The 20,984-nt window shown below is 36.3% G+C and overlaps 1 protein-coding gene and 1 long non-coding RNA gene across 5 annotated transcripts; one reads left to right on the forward strand and one right to left on the reverse strand.

The window, feature by feature from the left end:
* Positions 1–1,139: 1,139 nt before the first annotated feature.
* VIP (vasoactive intestinal peptide) lies at positions 1,140–9,989 on the forward strand. Of its 4 annotated transcripts, none has more exons than XM_004044848.3 (7): positions 1,140–1,302; positions 2,514–2,630; positions 4,519–4,641; positions 5,621–5,725; positions 6,482–6,613; positions 7,445–7,533; positions 9,265–9,989. In XM_004044848.3, exons 2-6 carry the CDS (start codon positions 2,524–2,526, stop codon positions 7,488–7,490), a joined length of 513 nt encoding a protein of 170 aa, XP_004044896.1. In that variant the 5' UTR covers positions 1,140–1,302; positions 2,514–2,523; the 3' UTR covers positions 7,491–7,533; positions 9,265–9,989. The 4 variants fall into 4 exon arrangements, with proteins under 4 accessions (XP_004044896.1, XP_018884469.1, XP_055246873.1 ...); XM_019028924.4 differs by having other exon boundaries at positions 6,485–6,613; XM_055390898.2 differs by having other exon boundaries at positions 1,143–1,302; positions 7,448–7,533.
* On the reverse strand, positions 5,228–16,582 carry LOC109027197 (uncharacterized). The gene is made up of 3 exons (XR_002006298.2): positions 16,342–16,582; positions 10,328–10,432; positions 5,228–9,145 (listed from the first exon to the last, which is right to left on the reverse strand). It is a non-coding gene; the product is annotated as an uncharacterized lncRNA (long non-coding RNA).
* Between the last annotated feature and the right edge of the window lie 4,402 nt (positions 16,583–20,984).

Consider the following 20,984-nt stretch of genomic DNA (forward strand, 5'->3'; position numbering starts at 1 on the left):
TAAAGTAGAAGAAAGAGGACTGTAAAGCCATTCTTTCTTATGAAACTTAGAAACAAAATGTAAAAATAATACACATGGCAGAAAGTCTTTAAAATAAAAGGAAAAATGGCATTTTCCTCTGTTGTTTAGGAAATTTTTCATGTGGCTGCATTTTTACCTTAAACTCTGATTCAATGTGTTCTAGGCTACCTTTAGTTACAAATCCACAAATAGAAGTGAAGTATTTATCAAAGTACTATATAAATGCTTTTCAACTATTTGAAGCCACCTGTCAAGTGATTGAATCAGAAATGTTCAAAACTGGTTTGAGTATGTGTGTGTGTTGGGGATGAGGGTAGAAAACTAATTCTACATTACGCAAAGACTTATAAAAGTGATGAGGAAAATCTTTAAAAAGAAAAGACAATTAAATTCCTTGAGGTATATAGTCTGACAACAATTTATTTTTTGGATCATTTGGCACAGTGTATGTAAAAGTGCATTGGGAATTGTGCCATTTATACAAACATGAAATAGCACTACTTGTACTGCTTTGTACAACAGCGTGCATATCTTACTATCTTAGAGACTTTCTGAAACACTTATCTTGGAATTAGTTTCAACAAAAACGAAATGTAATAATAGGAAGGTGAAAATTATCTCTAGAGCTTTTAAAGTTAGGATAGATTTCAAGAAAGATTAAATCTGGAACTATATGAATAGCATAAAAATTAAAAATATTAAGAGAATTGATACTTTGTAATAAAGTATAATTATACATATATAAGCGTAATGAACATAAGTGTTTGTTGCTTTCTGCATTTGTTTCTACACATGAAGTCTTTATTTTCTGAAGGAATCCCACTGGCCCTGGCTATAACACTACAATCATTTTCTTATTTTACAATTAATTAAAGGTTAAAACATTTCACATTGAGCTTGCTACTTTGTTTGTTTAAAGAAAAGTAAATTTCCTCTTATCTTACATTTTGAAGTTACTCACTATAAACTTATATAAATTAGACATAATGACAATTAAGTAAGAACTTCAAGCCCTATTCATCCCATGGCCGTCATACCGTGACGTCTTTCAGAGCACTTTGTGATTGCTCAGTCCTAAGTATAAGCCCTATAAAATGATGGGCTTTGAAATGCTGGTCAGGGTAGAGTGAGAAGCACCAGCAGGCAGTAACAGCCAACCCTTAGCCATTGCTAAGGGCAGAGAACTGGTGGAGCCTTTCTCTTACTCCCAGGACTTCAGCACCTAAGACAGCTCCAAAACAAACCAGAACAGTCAGCTCCGGGGGAGCACGACTGGGAGAGGTAAGTGAAAACTACCTTTCCTCTTCTTTTTCCCTCCTGTCTCTGGAACTTTTCTCACAAAATAATGAATTTTTCTCTCTTGAAAAGAATTTGATAGTGCTTTGCTTTTGCAACAGCAAAAAGACAAGTTTCTCAAGTCACCTGGTAAGGATAGAAATACTTCAATTTCTCTCATATAGATAGATTTTCTGAATTCTTTTGTTTGTAAGACGCTTTACCCTGCTTGCTCTTTTACTGAATAGTGATTTTTACAAATAATTCTTTCAAGTAAAGTTTACTTGTATGTAGATTTTTGACTGAAAAGTTCAGTGGGAACATTTGCTTTTGAAATTTTCAACTTATTTTTAAAGTGCTATTTTTTTTCCTATTTCATATGTTGGTTAAGTGAATCTAAGATGCATTTATTTTTTCCTTAAGTTTAAATTCCATAATTTTTATAGGCAGCAAGAGAAACAGACCTTGAACTCCTAGGTTTTTAATCTAGAAACTAGAAATGAAATGTGTACGTTGATTAAATGCAAGAAATGCAAGCTTTGCTTTTAATATATATTTTCCTCTTATGGAAAAATTTATTTTAATGACAACATATGATTCAGTAATATTTTGAGTATTAATATTCACTACTGAGTTAAGATGTTCAAATCCAGGTGTAAGGAAATAAGTTTCCAGTAATATCTACAATTGAAAGAGGAAAAAGTAATGTATATACAAAATCTTTTTTAAAATTATATGTATATATACACATTATATTTATACATTTGCACACACACGAGCAGAATAATTACTAAATAGATGGTACCCCAGTCTTATATTAATCAGACACTGAAATTTTAAAGCAGAAGAAAATCAATGTCTTGAAGCTGTTTCCTTCGTCAAAAAATACACTAAGCTTGAGTGGTACATCCCTGTTATGAAAAGATTGTCCCCAGGGTTATTTCCAGCACTATAGAAGTATGGCATTCAATAGATACTGGGGCCAACCATGTGCCCAGACCGCAGGTGAAAAGAATTCTAATTTTTATTCAAGCACCTGTCACTGAGAGAAATACTGATTTTTGAATGTATCATCTTGCAATTTAACTCCTTCTACAAGATGAAAATTACTCTTTACAAACTCTGCAAGAGCCATTGAAAATTACTGCTAGACAATCAGAATTACCTTGCTGGTGACATCTTTGGTTGGAAGAGCTGAGGTGATTCTCTCTCTTTAGAGGCACAGAAATGGACACCAGAAATAAGGCCCAGCTCCTTGTGCTCCTGACTCTTCTCAGTGTGCTCTTCTCCCAGACGTCGGCATGGCCTCTTTACAGGGCACCTTCTGCTCTCAGGTAAGTTCCCTTTCAATTCAAACATCTGAACATTCCTTCCTCATCTAAATGGGAATTTCCTATACATTTTGTTGGACAACTAAATAGTGTAAATTATGTATTATGTATTTAAATTTTTCCTTGATGTGTTGAGTGAGAGGTGTTTGTCAACGTCAGGTCATTCTGAGTCCTGGAATTCACTTTCAGGGCATGAGAGACACTGTCAGTTATTAGTTTTATGGGCTGAGTGGATCACATTCCCAAACATGGTGAAAGGAGGCTTTGACTTTTTTTTTATTCAAAACCAGCTTTAGATAAATAATAAGCTTTTATCCATTGTTATCTCAAGTCAGTTCAATTTCTGGTGGAAAAAAGCTGTTTAGTTGCCAACCACATTTTAGTTTATTTTCAAGATTAATCAGTAAATAATCATAAGACTAGTAGTTGATTAGTGAAACATGTATAAAATCATGTTGCACAGAAATCTATCTAGGCAGAGTCAATTTGCCAATATTAAATATGGGGTAATTGATCTATTGAGATACACTCCCCCAATAGGAAAATTTTGATATACTTTGTTTGGACCATAAATCCTTAGTTTTATTGTTCTATGTGTTATATTATATATTCCAAATCTATAAAGTATAACACAACTCTTCTTTAAAACTTTATTAATGTATGCTAAAGAAGTAAACAATAAATGAAAACTATATTAGCTTAAACTTTCCTTTCAGTTTACGGGCACCACTATATCTCCAAAGGAAAAATAATAATTGGGTTGGTTTCCTTCTTTGCTTATTTGGTCATTCTTGATTTTTTGCTTAAGGTAGACTTATGCTCAATAGAGAGAATAACCTCTTAGCTATTAGTGTTCTCTGTGAAATCTGTTTAAATACAGTTCCTGCGTTGCTTTGATAACTAAATAAAATGGTTCTATCTGAATAGTTCTACCACAACAGATGAACAATCATAAGAATGTGGACATTTGTGTTGATTGCTAAGCTTCAGACCCACAGAGGACTAGTTGCTAGTGACTCCCAGCTCCCAAATCACTGAAAGATACACAAGTGTCCAGGAGCTGACACGCTCCTTGGATGTCTGCCCTAGCAGTGAAAATCTGCACACACAAAATTATAAGAGTTGCCGGTGATTGAAATATGCATGCATCCACAAATATAGTCATATTCCATATATGCATTTGACTATTCTTAGTCTTTCAGCATAACATTGCACACCCCTTATTAAAGTTGTGTTAATACGTAAGATAAGAAACCAGAAGGCCCCATAAAATTTATTGAATTCAAATTCATCTTCATAGATGAGCTATTCATCTATGGAGACATTCTTTGAACTTTGTCAATACAGAGAAATATATAATGCCAAGGTAAATATTTGAAGCAAAGCTTGGGGGTCAAGAGAGAGAGGGAGAAGCAGTTAATACCCCATTCTTCAGAGATTTTTGGAACAGGTAATACCGAACATCACCAAATCCATAAATTGTTATCAGTTCTCATTCAATATTAGTTTTTTCCAAGTTTTTATTTTGCATAAAATCTTTCTACATATGAAATTTGACTTTGCAAAGTGAAGATATTCTTGGCATAGTAAATTACACCAAAGAAGTATAGTTTGCTTAATGCTCTGATAAGAGTGAATTAAGTAGCTCTTACGTTTTTTATATTCAGATTATAAAAGTCATATGACATCTACTTTATAAGATAATAGGAATTTCCTATTTATACTCTCATTAACTATATGAGCCATTAAGTCAAATTATGCTATTCTCATATTATGACTGGGTAATACTTCCCAAGAGGTTAAGTATCTTATTTTAAATGGTTGTGGAACCATACGCACTGTCTTCTGAAAAACGAATGTATTATTCTTCTCGTGTAACTTTCCCTATCAGGTTGGGTGACAGAATACCCTTTGAGGGAGCAAATGAACCTGATCAAGTTTCATTAAAAGAAGACATGGACATCTTGCAAAATGCATTAGCTGAAAATGACACACCCTATTATGATGTATCCAGGTGAGTTTATTTTTATAAAACTATCCAGTGAGTTTTATTTTAGAAAATGTATTTAAGAATTATAAATGTGCTAATTTTATCTCACCATGAAGCTATTCCGATAGCAAAACACTAGAGGTTTCCATGTGTCATGGCTTCATTCATCCTGATTTACTGCAGCTCTTATAGCTGTACATGATTTTCATACTGAAAGGTTGTAACAAGCCAGGATGAACACATCATTCACTTCCATTCTGTTGCACATAATTCCAACATCACAGATTATACCAATTCTGATAAAACTACAGCATTTAGCATTCCAATGATGGAAGAGTTGCCAAGGAGTTTTATCTCTATATAAAGAAAAGGTGTCTGATAGAGCTGTTCATTCATAAAGCTGTTTGTCTAGAGCATCATTTCAAGTACAGACCAAGTAGCTCTATAGTACTTGGTACAGACAAAGTATAAAAGGTGCTTCATTTGAAAGAGAAAAGGTGGGATGATAGGCCTTATTGCCTTCTCTATCTTAAGAGATTTTGTTTCCAAATATTTTGGAAAAAGAAAAAAAAGGTGTACTGGGGTTTATGAACTTTCCAAAATCAGAATATTTTCCAATTGTGTATGTCTTTATTCAGTGGGGCAGACACAAAGCACCATGTACAAATAGCAGCTAATTTAAATAGATCATATTTTTACACCAATATTTCTTAGAAAAAAATAGTTATAAAGATTCAACCGTGGAGGAATATTGAAATGTGCTTCTAGAATTGCCTGTTTCTTTAATTTATCAGTGTCTTGGGCTAGAAATATAGGGTATATCTTGATATAAGTGACTAGAAGATCCCTTTTGTTAGGGTGTTAAGAAACCTCCTTTTGAACTTTAGTTTTAATGAGAAGCTTTCATAATAAACCCATAATTTTTTTGTTATTTAATGAGCCATAATAATATTCTAGAAAGCCATTTACAAAATAATAGCTATTTTTTTCTTCCTTGTTTTAGAAATGCCAGGCATGCTGATGGAGTTTTCACCAGTGACTTCAGTAAACTCTTGGGTCAACTTTCTGCCAAAAAGTACCTTGAGTCTCTTATGGGAAAACGTGTTAGGTAAAGAGAATTTATTATTTTTATAAAATGTGTTATCATTATTCAATCTGAATATTGTATTTTCACTCTTAACAAGTTATTTACTTTGTTTGAAATTGAAAACTCGTTGATAATGTTCAATTTAGTTAAATGAAATAACTTGTATTCTTCAATAACATCTATCAAGCCCATGGACTAAGACTTTTTCATAATATCATGTTCATTGACTCCAGACACACATTTTTCTCAAGTAGCAATCATTTACCAATCTGCAATCAAATTGAACAAGACTCAGTAAAACAATCAAAAAGAGATAGTACAGACTGAGGTAAATTTTAAGGTCAAACAGAATATTCTTTTTACTTCCTGCTCAAATTAAATGGAGAATTCCAAATGGCCAACAGTCAAATATTTAGATGACGTTGCTCAGGGTAGCATAGCTTCTAAAGAAGTAATTATGTTTTAAAAAAAAAAAATATTTCTCCCAATGGCAGAGCACAACTTCAGCTATTCCCAAATTTTTATTTTTGGATGAATTATTTGCTCAGCTGTACAGAATGTGTCATAAAACAGTCCCAGGCCATGCCAAAATATGGCAGATGATTCCTTGCTTTCCTTCATCCTTAGGTTTAGTTGTATTTTTCTTTTAGTCTTTTTATGATAGAAAATTAGTTGGGTGGAAATTCCTTTTTATGTGGCTCCAAGAAACCTGGAACATGTGTGTATTTATCATTTCTTGTGAAAACTCTTTGATTTCCTTTTCCTCATGTTCCTTAGCAGTAACATCTCAGAAGACCCTGTACCAGTCAAACGTCACTCAGATGCAGTCTTCACCGACAACTATACCCGCCTTAGAAAACAAATGGCTGTAAAGAAATATTTGAACTCAATTCTGAATGGAAAGAGGAGGTAAAGAAAAAGAGAACTTGCTAAAATGAGGAATCATGACTGACTTTCAAAATAGAAGCTGCACATGGAGACCTCTCTATCTCACTTATCTAGCTATACTACGTGAAGCAGTGATTTTCAACCTTGGCTGACATTAGACTACCCCGCAGAACTCTAAAAATACAGATGTCTGGGCCTTCTCCCAAACCAATTGCCAGGAAATCGGTGTCTTCGGTGGTGTGGCCCTAGGCATTCATTTCTTTTAAGAGTTCCCCAGTTGACTTTACTATGCTGCCAGTGTTAAAAATGATGACTATACAGACATCTAGTCTGAATCTAAGAGCAAGTTTCATCAAAAGTGATGATTTTTAAAACATGTAAAGCATAGTCAATTGCAATTTGGTAACACATGGAACTCACTTCGAGTGCATATTCAATACTCTTATTTAATCAAATTAAACCATTAGGTATTTTGTATATTTAGATTCTGTAAAATCTATATCTCTCTCTGGTGTGTAAATATTGGACACAATACATAAACAGTGTAGTGTTCTGTCTTTTTATTCCAATTGTTTTTGTTTAAATGATGAGTATTAAGGATAATTCTGTTTGGGTGTGATCAGGCAAGATGACCCTCTTTGCCCACTAGATGATAATTCTGTAAGAATAATTTTAGAAACTCTAAGATTGATGAGTAATTCATAGGTACTAACAAACCTCAAAGATAATTGTTTAGCCTCCCCATATACTTTCAGAGCACAAAGAACAGCACATTCATTATGTCATAATAGTTTCTTTAGAACCTTTCTCATCTGACAGCCTTAATATGCACAATGTTTTTCTGGTCTGCAGCAGTGAGGGAGAATCTCCTGACTTTCCAGAAGAGTTAGAAAAATGATGAAAAAGCCCTTTGGAGCAAAGCTGATGACAACTTCCCAGTGGTGGGTATATTCGTGCATTCCTTCTGTATTCTTATGGCAGTCTCTGATTATATAAGTAGCTAAGAGTCACTTAGTAAGAAACATCTTAGGGTTAAATAGTTTCTCATCATGAGACCTCATCCAAGACAAACACTTCTACAACAGTGCAGTGGACCCCAACCCAGTAAACAGCTTAGAATGATTCATGCAATTTTTTTGATCTTGTAAAAGAGAACATTCACAATAAGCAAATGTTTTGAGATCTGAATAGTGTTCCTGGCTTACCTGGGGTTATTTCTACCTTTGTATCAAGATAAAAAAACAGAGGAGGCTGGCTCACACTGACAAGAAAAATGGGCTTTCCTTTTGAGGATCGACCCATGCTGCTTTTATTAATTGAAGGTTTAGTCTCACAATTGACTGTTAGCACCTCACTTAATTAAGTATAGGGAAATACCACCAAATTAGAGCATGGCCCATTATTATGAAAATATCAAGGCATTCTGGGTCTAACTATATTCCTTGAAACATGGCAAACTTCACAGAGCAAAAGTTAAATTTAGCTTGTTTTACCTGTAAGTTTGTTTTACCTATATGACTCCAATAGCATTCTCTGCAAACATATTTTTTGAGCAGAAAAAACATGGATAGACTTTTTTCCTTTGTGAAGTAATAAGCTTGCTATCAAAATTGATTTTATATAAATGTGGGTTCAAGACATATTTCTTTCCTGAGTTACATTACATTAATATTTACATTAGCTCATAAAAAATCTATAATACTGGGCAAGTGCTTAAAGAAATTTCATACTGTCACCATATCAAAGGTTAGCAGATTTTAAAGGGCTATGGAGTAAAATATGTTTGGCTTTGTGAGCCATCTATTTTCTGTCAGAGTGACTTAACTCTGCTATGGTAGCACAAAAGCAGCCACAGTTAGATGTAAAACGAATAGGAGTGACTGTGTTCCAATAAAACTTTATTCATAAAACCTGAAGGTGAGCCAGATTCCAATCCCTAACTAGGTTAAGGAGATTAAATTCACTCATGCTCAAACTAAAGGCAATTCATGGCCTTACCTCAGTTCCTGATGGGGTTATCTAAGGTTTTCAACAGTCATCAAGAGTGGACATGGTGTCTGGGAAGATACCTGCCTAATTGACTGCTTTTGTCCACTAATTACCCTTAGACCTCTAAGAGAAAGCAGAGGCAGGAGTGTGGCCCACATCAACTCTTTATCTTTTATAGACATCTCAGAGAAACAAGTCCCTTTGCTCAAAGAAGAAAGTTAATTACATATAGCTTTTCTAAGAGTGTTTATAAGAAGGCTTCTCCATCAAATTAAGAAACACGGTAGGCACTAAAATATAAAGGAGAATTGATTAACACTGTGCTTTGTAAATGGTAAGATCACTTATGAGATTCCATCCTCCATTCTTTTCTTTTTTAAATGGGTGGCTTTGGACAAATTCTTTGAAGAGGAAATCATGTGGGTCATCCATTAGTGAAAATTACAAGTGAATCATTAATAATGGTTAGTTAGACGTCTTTTCACATTCCAATTCCTCTCTGATAATCAGTCCTCTAGAAGCTGCTCTCTTGGTATGTCCCAGGACATGATCCCCTGCCACAGGCTGTTAACAAGGGACAAAGAGAAATAAGTGTTTATCAGATAAGTAAATCAGTGAATGAAACTAAGATGCTAGAAATAAAATATATTTTATGCCTAAAGCAACAATTTTTTCTTTTTCAGAATTCTTGAAGGAAAACGATACGCAACATAATTAAATTTTGAGTTCTACATAAGTAATTCAAGAAAACAACTTCAATATCCAAACCAAATAAAAATATTGTGTTGTGAATGTTGTGATGTATTCTAGCTAATGTAATAACTGTGATGTTTACATTGTAAATAGTATTTGAGAGTTCTAAATTTTGTCTTTAACTCATAAAAAGCCTGCAATTTCATATGCTGTATATCCTTTCTAACAAAAAAATATATTTAATGATAAGTAAATGCTAGGTTAATTCCAATTATATGAGACGTTTTTGGAAGAGTAGTAATAGAGCAAAATTGATGTGTTTATTTATAGAGTGTACTTAACTATTCAGGAGAGTAGAACAGATAATCAGTGTGTCTAAATTTGAATGTTAAGCAGATGGAATGCTGTGTTAAATAAACCTCAAAATGTCTAAGATAGTAACAATGAAGATAAAAGGACATTCTTCCAAAAAGATTTTCAGAAAATATTATGTTTCCATATTTTATAGGCAACCTTTATTTTTAATGGTGTTTTAAAAAATCTCAAATTTGGATTGCTAATCACCAAAGGCTCTCTCCTGATAGTCTTTCAGTTAAGGAGAACGACCCCTGCTTCTGACACTGAAACTTCCCTTTCTGCTTGTGTTAAGTATGTGTAAAATGTGAAGTGAATGAAACACTCAGTTGTTCAATAATAAATATTTTTGCCATAATGACTCAGAATATTGCTTTGGTCATATGAGCTTCCTTCTGTGAAAGTACATTTAGAGACACAACTATTTTTCCAAAATAATTTTAAGAAATCAAAGAGAGAAAATAAAGACCTCGATTATGATTGCAGATAATTTTTTTGTTTATTTTATATGATTCAGCAGTAACTCATTTTAGCTCTAAAGTTCTAGGCACTAGATAGCTTTTGTGGTATTTGATTGTGTGCAAGTTCTAAAATAATGATGGCTAAAATAAAAGAGAAATTTCTTTCTCACATAAGTCAAGAAGTAAGATGTCAGGGTTATTATAATGGTTCTGCTCAGCAAAACCCTCAATAACTTACACCCCTTTCAGCTCATCCCTCATCTCCAATGGTGTGGCACTTTTCCTCATGATCCAAAATTAGAGCTAGCATTCCAGCCATCACATATGCATTCCAGGCAGCAGGCTATAGGAAGAAAAAAGGGAGCAAATATTATATGCCAGTTCTCTTTGAACTGATATCTTATACTAACATCCCCTTTACTAGTGCATAGTCTTATGGCCACAGTCATTTGCAAGAGAGGCTGGGAAATGTAGTATGTTTTCTTTTCTTTTTCTGGGTGATCATGTACCCAACTTAAAACTAAGACTCTATTAATATAAAACAAGGAAAGAATAAATTTATGCAGCAATTAAAAATAATTCCAGGCTTGGATCTTAAATTCTCACCCAAAAAGCTTAAAGAAATAATGAAGAGAGTGAGAGTCAGACCCTAACCATTAATGAAGAAGCATTATCCCCATAAGGCAAAGTTTTGCTTGGTTTCATTTTCTACAATTAGGACAAATGGCCACATCAGGAGGAACTAGTCTAGAAGTACCAGTAATTGCAAAGTAGTTTTCACAAGTTGAAGTAAATTGAGCTTCTTGTATCTCTTTTTCTTATCTGATTCTTCAAATTATTAAATATTTATTAAGTGACATTTTTATGAGAAGCACTGCAGTGAAAGCAGACAATTTCTAAGTGTTAAGTGTACATAAAAAGCTTGTAAAGATGAAATGGAGCCATAATTTGAGTGTGTAACTAAAGAGTTTTAATTTTATTTTATTAATATGAATCTTTTCAATTTATTCCCTATTGCTTCAAGAAATTCATTGAAGAAATATTCACTGAATGACTATGATGTGCTATGTAGCTATCTGAGAGATTGTTCTGGGCTGAGGGAACAGCAAGTGCAAATGAGGGAACAGTCCTGATATATCTGTAGAGCAAGGAAGCCCATGTGGCTGGAGCACAGTATGCTGGACAGGGACTCAGTAGGAGAGGAGGTCAAAGAAGTTACTAAGGACTGGACCTTGTAGGGCCTCACAGGCCACTGTAATTGTTTGTGAAGTGAGATGAGATACTGCAGAGTTTTGGACAGAGGTGTGATATTATCTGAACTGCACTTTAACAGGATCTTTCTGGATACTCTAATGAGAGAAGAGTGAAGGAGTGCTAAGGGTGGAAGCAGGGGTACAAACTAGGGGGCAAGTGCTATAAATCAAGTGGCAGATGATGGTGCCACCAAGGCAGAAGCACTGGAGGTATTGAGAAGTATATCTGAATAGATCTTGAAGGAAGAGTCAGGTTTTCTGAGAATGGATTGAAGACAAGAAATAGGAGAGGCTGGGCATGGTGGGTCATGCCTGTAATCCTAGTACTTTGGGAGGCTGAGGCAGGAGGATTGCTTGAGGCCAGGAGTTCGAGAAGGAGGAAAGTCAAGAATGACATCCAAGGTAAATCACCTGAGGCAACTTGAAGGATGGGATTGCTATAGACAGAGAAGACTGGGAGGAACGAGGTTTCAGGGAAAGGTGAGCTTAGTTTGGATGCACTAAGGCAGATGTTGAGTAGGGAGTTGGAGATGTCATGAAGAGGAGATGCAGAGCTGCAGATGGGCAAGTGGGAGATTTCGCATATAGATGGGATTTAGAAACACAAGACTGGACGAGATCAGCAAGAGACCAAGCGTTGCTAAACAACAAAACACAACAAAAACAGAAACCTCAACACATAATCCTTGAGTGTTTTTATTTCCTAGTGCCACCATAAGAAGGCACCGCAGACCAGGTGTCTCAAACAAAGAAATCAATTGTCTCACAGTTCTGGAGACAAAAAATGCTAGAGCAAGGTGTCAACAGGGCAGGCTCCTTCTGAGAGCTGTGAGGAAGAATCTGATCCATGCCTCTCCTCTCGTTTCAGGTGGTTTGCAGGCAATCTTTGGCTGATAGAAGCATCACTTCTATCTCTGCCATGACCTTCAGGTAGTGTTCTCCCTGGTGTGTGCATGTCTCCAAATATTCACTTTACATAAGGACATCAGTCATTTTGGATTAGGGCCAATGCTAATAATCTCATTTTAAGTTGATTTCCTCTGTAGAAACCCTATCTGAAAATAAGGCTACATTCTGAAGGACTAGGGTTAAGGACTTTCACATATGAATTTTTGGGGACACAATTCAGCCAATAATCCTGGGGCATGCCAACATTAAGAGTTTGGAGTTTTGAGAAACAAATGGGATAAAAATGGACTGGAAGAAGAAGCTATTGAAATAGGAGAAAAATTGGAGACCATGTCATCTGGAAAACAAGTGAAGAAGATCTTTCAAGGAAGAGGGTATCATTAACAGAGTCAAATCCTGCTGCAGGGTAGATTACGATTCATTTAATTAATTCTTCTGCAAGTATTTATAAGGAACTTACTATCTACCCAGCACCATTTTAAGTTCTGATGATATAGTAGTGAATAATACAGATCAAAATTCCTGCCCTCATGGAGCTTTCATTCTTTGATTTGAAACAGATAATAAAAGTCAAGTAAAATATATATTGTTTTACAAAGTGATAAATGCAAAGGAGACAAATTATGGACTTACAGTTCCATATGGCTGGGGAGGCCTCACAATCATGACAGAAGGCAAGGAGGAGCAAGTCCTATCTTACGAGGATGGCAGCAGGCAAAAACAGAGCTTGTGCAGGGAAACTCTCCCTTATAAAGCCACCAGATCTCATGAGACTTATTCACTATTACAAGAACAGCATGGGAAAGACCCACCCCATGATTCAATTACCTCCCACCGGGTCCCTCCCACAACACGCGGGCATTGTGGGAGCTACAATTCAAGATGAGATTTGGTGGGGACACAGCCAAACCATATCAGAAGGTGTCAATTTGGCTTTATGTCAGAGAAACATCAAAAGCACATTTGCATGCTGAGGGGAGAGATGCAAGATAGGGAAAATTGGTGATGCAGAAGGTAAAGTGGGGTTTTACTTGAGTGATGTCCTTGAGAAGAGAGAGGAAGTGGGTGATTCAAAAATAGAGGGATTGACCTTTGCTTGGCACAAGCTCTCTTCAACCACACTAACAGGCAGAGTGGTTGGGTCCGAGGTGGATGAATGGAAGAACTGGTGGAAGTTTATCGAATGCCTCTTCTGATTACACCTGTTTTCTCAGGGAAATAGCTGAGAGTAAGGATAAGTGAGGAGATGTGAAGAAAGTAAAAGAAAAATATGAAAGGGTTTGCTGGATGAGTGGGGGAGTAAATAACTAGGAAAATATGTTTCTTATACTTAGAGTCCAGTGATGACTGAGGTAACTTAGAAAAATGGGTCAAATTAAGTAGTCCAAGATTATTTTTTATTATTTTGAAAACTTAATGAAAACTAGGGACCTTTTTCCAGAAATACATATGTGTATATACACACACATGAAAACACACACACACACACACACACACATATATAATACTTTCAGAGCATTCACCAAATCTTACATGTCCATGCATGAAATTTCACAGTGCTCATCACCTGCTGTTTAAGATCCTTACTCCAGAATAATGTAGTGGTTGGAGTCATGTGGAGACCACCTTACAGCTTGGGAAAATGGTATGTAGAGTACATTTATCAGGGGTGAGATAATAAAGATCTGGATTTAGACTGGCGGAAGTGAGAAAGAATAGAACTTGAGTCTAGCGCCCACTGCTTTAGGGAAGGCTGCATCAGCAAACCACTGAAATAAAATGCTTGTTGGGACATGAGTTTAATTCCGGAAAGAGAGGAAGTGTCAAAACCCAGATTTGCTAGGGTAATCCTGAATTGATTAAGATGATTATAAAATTGACTGAAATTATTTTTTCAGTATTTTTTTAACATAAGGGCTGTTTAGGATACAAATTAATTTCAGTTATAAAAATTCAGCCATATTGCTGCATACATGAGTTTGAAGGGAGACTAAGATTAATGCCCTCTAAAATTATGTTAGAAATCATTCTCTATAGATCTGAAAATAACATTCTATCTTCTCCTTTCCTTTCAGTAGATACACACAAAATCTGCCAAAAAAAAAAAGGAGAGACATAATATTCCTGGAGTTTCTCAGGTTTAATATGGTATATTGAGCTCATGAACATGTCTCCCTTTCCTTGCCGAAGAAATATTGTCCCATGCAATCAAAACAAGAAAAAGGGAGCCATAAATGGTCAACAGATTGCAGTACATTTCTGGGGAAAGACGGGCAGTGGATTGAAGAGCGGATCCAGGAAATTGACAAGGCAACTTCAATGTTGAACTAATGTGGACAGTTTGTAGCAGATTAACTGTCCTATGGAAAAGCTCAGATTTGACAAATACAAGTAGACATTTCTTCCTGATATTTCTGGGAGAATGTATACACTTTCACAAGTTCTGAATCCCAAAAGAAATCAGTTGCAAAATCAGGAATGCAAGAATTAAAGCTTAACATTCAACGTAAAAGCGCTACTCATTTAGAGGCATCCTCTTGTGTTGATTTGCTAAGGTTGCCATAACAAAGAATCATTGAATGGGGAGCTTAAACAACAGAAATTTATTTTCTCACAAGGAGGCTAGAAGTCTGAGATCAAGGTGTCAGCAGGATTGGTTTCTTCTGAGGCCTCTCTTCTGGGCCTGTGTCTTCACATAGTACCCCCTCCATGTACATCTGTTCTCAAATTTCCTCTTCTTATAAGGACATTAGTCATACTGAATTAGTGTGCTCACCCTAAAGACCTCATTTTAATTTAATTACTTCTTCAAAGACCCTATCTCCAAATACATCCACATTCTGTGGTCACATTCTGTAGGGTTAGGACTTTAACATATAAAATTTAGGGGGACCCAATTCAGCCCATGACACTATTGATGTCAAGTCAAAAGCAAGAGCAGGAAACGCTGATTGGTGGAGTTGCCTTTTTTGATGTTTTTTTATTATCAAATTTCTTTATCGGGAAGAAATTATTTTCACACATTATTGAAAGATATTTCATCACAATATATGGGTATATAATAAGAAGCCATGTATTTATTATGCTGTTTTTGTTACAGAAAATCTCTGAAACATTTAGTGTGATCCCATCACAGAAAAATTTTCATGGTTGCAGTTTGATTATTTTTATTATTTTAAAACATATAAATAATGTGTTATGAAAAATGCAAAACTACTTATAAGTTTGGAAATTCCTAAGAATTCCTGCCAATTCTGATTGACCTTTCCTGAATACCAAAGATTAATATTTGTCAGGAATTTGGAAACACTATAACTGAGGGCAAGCTTATGGAAGGGCCTGAATATAGGGGCATAAATTGAAGGCTTACATACAAGATTATTGATCTCCCATTCCTGCTACAGAATGCTGAAATTCCTGGATGATCAGAAGAAAAATAATTACAGAGTTATTCTCTAAAGAAATGGGGTTGGGGCAGAGGGAGTAGCTGCCATGGGAGAACTAGGATGACAATTGTGAGAGTCGAACCCAGAGTTAAGCCTTTGTCTATGTGGGGTCACCCTGGTTGCATCGGGCTTCCTACACCTGCTCAGCCTAAAAAGACACCTGCCTTTAAATAACTTCATCCACGTGGAGAAATCCCACGTCGTAGTCAGACTTTCTAGCTCCCCCTCCCCTTCCCTCCCCTCCCCTAACCTCCCCTCCCCTGACCTCCCTTCCCCTCCCCTCTCCTTCCCCTCTCCTTCCCCGTCCCCTTCCCCTTCCCTTTCCCTTTCCCTTTCCATTCCCTTCCCTTCCTTTCCCTTTCCATTTTACCCAAGAGATTTTAAATTAATGGTGGAAGGGGCTATCATAAATGGTGTCTATGACTGAACAACCAAAGATGTCCTGGCATTTGAAGAAAACTTAAAGAATATGTAGTGAAAAGAGATGCTAGATAATAAAAGATAAAGTCTAACCGAGAATGAATAATACTGCACGTATAAAGCAAGAACCTGATGCAGTGTATTAGTCAAGGTTCTCTAGAAGGAGAGGACTAACAGGATAGATGTATATGTGAAAGGGAGTTTATTAAGGAGTATTGACTCACATGATCACCAGGTGAAATCGCACAGCAGGCCATCTGCAAGCTGAGGAACAAGGAAGCCAGTCCGAGTCTCCAAACCTCAAAAGTAGGGAAGCCAACAATACAACATTTAGTCTGTGGCCAAAGGCCCAAGAGCCCCTCGCAAGCCACTGGTATAAGTCCAAAAAAGTTCAAATGCTGAAGAACTTGAAGTCTGATGTTCAAGGGCGGGAAGCATCCAGCACAGGAGAAAGATGAAGGCCAGAAGACTCAGCCAGTCTTGTCCTTCCACATTCCTCTGCCTGCTTTTATGCTAGCCACGCTGGCAGCTGATTAGATGGTGCCCACCCAGATTAAGGGTGGGTCTGCCTCTCCCAGTCCACTGACTCAAATGTTAATCTCCTTTGGCAACACCCTCACAGACATACGCAGGAACAATGCTTTGCATCCTTCAGTCCAATCAAGTTGACGTTCAATATTAACCATAACATTCAGGAACAGAGAAAAAAAGCTCATGGAGTTTAGAAACTGCCTAAATTAAAATAAAATTTAATTTAAAAGTATGTCAAAATGAAACAAATTCTTAAAGTATTAGAGATAAAGTAGAGATTAAGGATAAGTCATAGAAAATCAATAGAGGTCTTGGATTTGATAAATAGAAGTTTCAGAAAAAGAGAATGGAGAAGAGAGGGGAGAAAACAAAGAAATATCACAAATGTAATGTTACCTTCCCTAGATTGTACTTCATGTGAGATCTGGACGCACGCTTATTTTATTCATGAATGAATGCATATTGCATACTATATCAACTGTTTCAGGTGTTGAATTTGTAAGTTGGAAACTACGTTCTTTGGTGAAGAACACCAAATTTTCTTTAATAATCACTTAAGATAACCAAAATCTAGACATCTTAAATGTGATTATATTTTCAATATCTGGGAAAGTAAATTCTAAATACTTAGTTTTCTAACACATCTGAAAGGATTAAGGTGAATCTATCCATTTTAGTAATCAAAGTTACACCTTTTCTTCTATACGTTTTTATGTAGCAGATATAATATATATGACTATGAATACTACAGTATTCTATATTAATATTAATACTAACACACACATACACACACATGTACACATACACACTCTGGTTTTGGGCTTCAGAAGCAGAAACTATCTTACAGGATATCTCAAAGATAGATACTAAGAGTTCTATAATCGTGTCTATGAGTTCCTAAGACCCTTAGAGCTGCACATTTCAGTAGATCTAGATTTTAGAAAAATATACTCTAATTACTTATTTCCCTACTCTTGTTTGGTGTTCCACACTCAAATGGTCTCCTAGCTGGTTAACTGATAACAGCTGCAGTTTTTGGAAAGGAGAAAGAGGGAAAGGATACATGAAAAGCATCTGCCTTTTCACAATCCTCTGTTAACAGCTTTTTCTCCCTATTAGAGAGAAAACATTTCCTTGGTCCTTCTCTTTTGCCTTATGTAATTGCAAATCTCTGGCAAGATGCATCTGTTTTCAGACTTTAACTTGTCTCATTTTTCCCCCACACAATTGTGCTCTTTCTTTTCTTGTTCCTTGGAAACTCGCCCTCGTTTCATAATTTTGCTTCTTCCCCCTTTGCTGTTCTGTTCTCTACAGAGTTACGGGTTCATTCTCTCAGATATCTCATTCTGCCTCATGCCCTACCTACATGTTAACCTCATCTGTTCCAGAGACAGAAAATGGATCTAGATCTCTCCAGATGTCCTTTTGTCTCTTAACTTTTCTTTGCATGGGATCTTAGACAGATGCATGACACTTGTTAAAGTATCTTTCTCAATTTACATTTCATTTACCTTTCTGCTTTAAAAACATAGAATCTTTGAGCTAGAAGTTGCCATTATCTGTAAGTTTGTAGTTGACGTCTAAGGAAATTACTATGCCATTATTCCTAATTTTTCTTCAAAGACATTTCCCCTTACCTTGATTCTTATAAAGAAATGTTAGCTATACCCTTATAAATTTGGGTAGACATTAATGAAATAAGGATTTGGAGCAACAGGCATATACCAAAAAAGAGAGCTTATCATAGAAGGGTAAATCTGAAATTGTGTGTAGGTAGTGAAGATAAGACTAATGGAAGAGAACTGTGAAAATTCCCATTTTAAGATCTTAGGTCTCATGAGGACTCAAACGCATGAGAATGATATAATGGACTTTGGGGCCTCGGGAAAGGGTGGGAGGGCATGAGGGATAAAAGGCTACACACTGGGTACAGTGGACACAGCTCAGGTGAGAGGTGCATCACAATCTCAGAAGTCACCACTGAGGAACTTATCCATGTAACCAAAAACCACCAAAATTAAATTAAATTTCCCAAAAACTATTGAAATTTTAAAAATAAATAAATATAAAAACAAACAAAAAGAAATAAAAAAGAAAAAGAAGTGAATCTTGGTTTTAAAAAAAAGATCTGGCTGGGCACAGTGGCTCATGCCTGTAATCCCAGCACTTTGGGAAGCCGAGGTGGGCGGATCACGAGGTCAGGAGATTGAGACCATCCCGGCTATCACAGCGAAACCCCGTCTCTACTAAAAATAAAAAAATTAGCCGGGCGTGGTGGCGGGCGCCTGTAGTCCCCGCTACTCGGGAGGCTGAGGCAGGAGAATGGTGTGAACCCGGGGGGAGGAGCTTACAGTGAGCCGAGATTGTGCCACTGCACTCCAGCCTGGGCGACAAAGCAAGACTCCCTCTCAAAAAAAAGAAAAAAGAAAAAAAAAAGAAAAAAGATCTTAGCTCTTGTTGAGCAGCTGCTTATAGGAGAGGCTGGGCTGAGAATATACCTGAAAAGTAAAGGAAAATTGTAAATAAATAAAAGATGATATTAGAAGTTGGGTTATATGTAGTGGTTATAATGACAATATTTTAAAACATTATGATGAAAGTATATAATGATTTTTACAAATAAAATAAAAATATTTTACTTCCCAAATTGAATACAATTTACTAAATTGTGGGACATAACTACTAATTTGTTTCTAATTGGAAAATGTTTGGAAACTAAATAATAATGGAAATAATTTGTAGTGAAGTGATGTTGTATGGATTATACTAATTTAGTGATGTTGCAGGTGGAAAGGTAATTCAAGCTACCAAGGTTCACACTTCCTTTCGGGAAGTAATAAATAAGTATTGATGATACAAGATGTATTGGAACAAACGACAAAGTATAAATATCATTTTTCTTTGTCCCATGACTCTCAGTGGGGCACTAACAGCAGGGGCTAAAAAGGAGAGGCTATTTCTCAACAGGCACTGTCTATGTACGTAGCCAACAACTTCCGTCCACCATTAGCTTGAATCAACTAGAATATTAATGTCATTAGTCATCATGTATTTGTGATAAGAAAAATTGCTAATTAGTGACTCTCCTTAACAGTCCGTATTATCAGAAAGAAAACATGACTCTAAAAGGATGGGTGATGAATAAAGAATACATGCAAATATTCTCTGGTTTTCCTAGAACTGGGAGACGGCCACCCCATGTGACTCAATGGCTTTGGAGCATGAAGATGAAGGTTTAGATTCCTCCCTTTTTGATAACTTCTAATGTCACTATGCAATCTCATGGGAACCCAGGAACTCATTCTCAGGTTTGCAAATGAAGCCTCTGTCTGTAACTATAAAAATGAAGCATCAGAATAGAACTGAGAGCCTAAGTCTGTTACAGAATCTGGTGAGGTTCACATCAGAGCAATCGAAGTGCCCACACATACGTTGACATGCAAGTCATAGGTTGATGCAATTTTCATGCCTACATTATTGTTGCCTGATATGGGCGGTGAGTTGCTACAAGACAGAACAGAGGCTCACCTTCCCCCCAGAATTAAGGAGTCACAAGGATATCAGCCTCACTGCCTGGAAGGTACAAAAATGATTCAGCTTCAGGACATTGAATTGAGTGTTTAAAAACTGCATGGTACATCTACAGTCCCAGAGCGGCTGAGAAGCAAGATTCACTTTTCCAGGAATCAAACACTCAGGGTATTAAAGCAGTAGCTGGTTTGCATCAGGACTCTGTCCCGAGGGCCCTCTGCAGCCCAGGAGCTGCCCAAGTCAGGGTTTGCCTTTGGTCTCACTTGGTTCAGTGACCTTTCTTTCATTTGGTCCATTTGCCAGTACAGGGCCAGCATCTCTGCTTTGAAGGGGGTTGAATGGCCTCAAGAGCCTGCCTCAACCTTGGTCAACAGTTCATTTCTGCTCAAGCACCAAACTGCAAAGATCAGTTGCTTACCAATCTGACCCACAGACCAACTCAGAGACAGAAATAGCTCTTCCTAGTTCCAGGAAGGGTCAATATTCACTAAAGCACAGTGCATATGGACCCTTGGTGTTTATTTTTTCCTAAAACATAGCCACAGGAGTTCACACAATAGGTCTCTGTTCCATGCTTACAGTGCCCACATTTCTTTAGCTATTTTTCACGTATAATCCCAAAGATGCTTGCAAGGAAATCACAGAATAAGATTTGAGGAAAAAAATAATCAGTAAGTCCACATGTTAAATTTATAATTCAGCTCGGATAAAAAGGAATCCAATCACAAATTGTAACCATGATTCAGAGCACAGAAAATTGTTTTGGAATTTGGATTACTCAATGTGAATTCATCCTGCTCCCTCT

This window comes from Gorilla gorilla, chromosome 5 (assembly GCF_029281585.2).
Source record: "Gorilla gorilla gorilla isolate KB3781 chromosome 5, NHGRI_mGorGor1-v2.1_pri, whole genome shotgun sequence".
Taxonomy (NCBI): domain Eukaryota; kingdom Metazoa; phylum Chordata; class Mammalia; order Primates; family Hominidae; genus Gorilla; species Gorilla gorilla.

Coding starts and splice junctions, on each gene's coding strand:
- VIP (XM_004044848.3), top strand. CDS start 2,524: ATGGACACCAGAAATAAGGCCCAGCTCCTTGTGCTCCTGACTCTTCTC. Junction 4,642..5,620: donor CCCTATTATGATGTATCCAG/GTGAGTTTATTT, acceptor TCCTTGTTTTAG/AAATGCCAGGCATGCTGATG. Junction 6,614..7,444: donor ATTCTGAATGGAAAGAGGAG/GTAAAGAAAAAG, acceptor TCTGGTCTGCAG/CAGTGAGGGAGAATCTCCTG.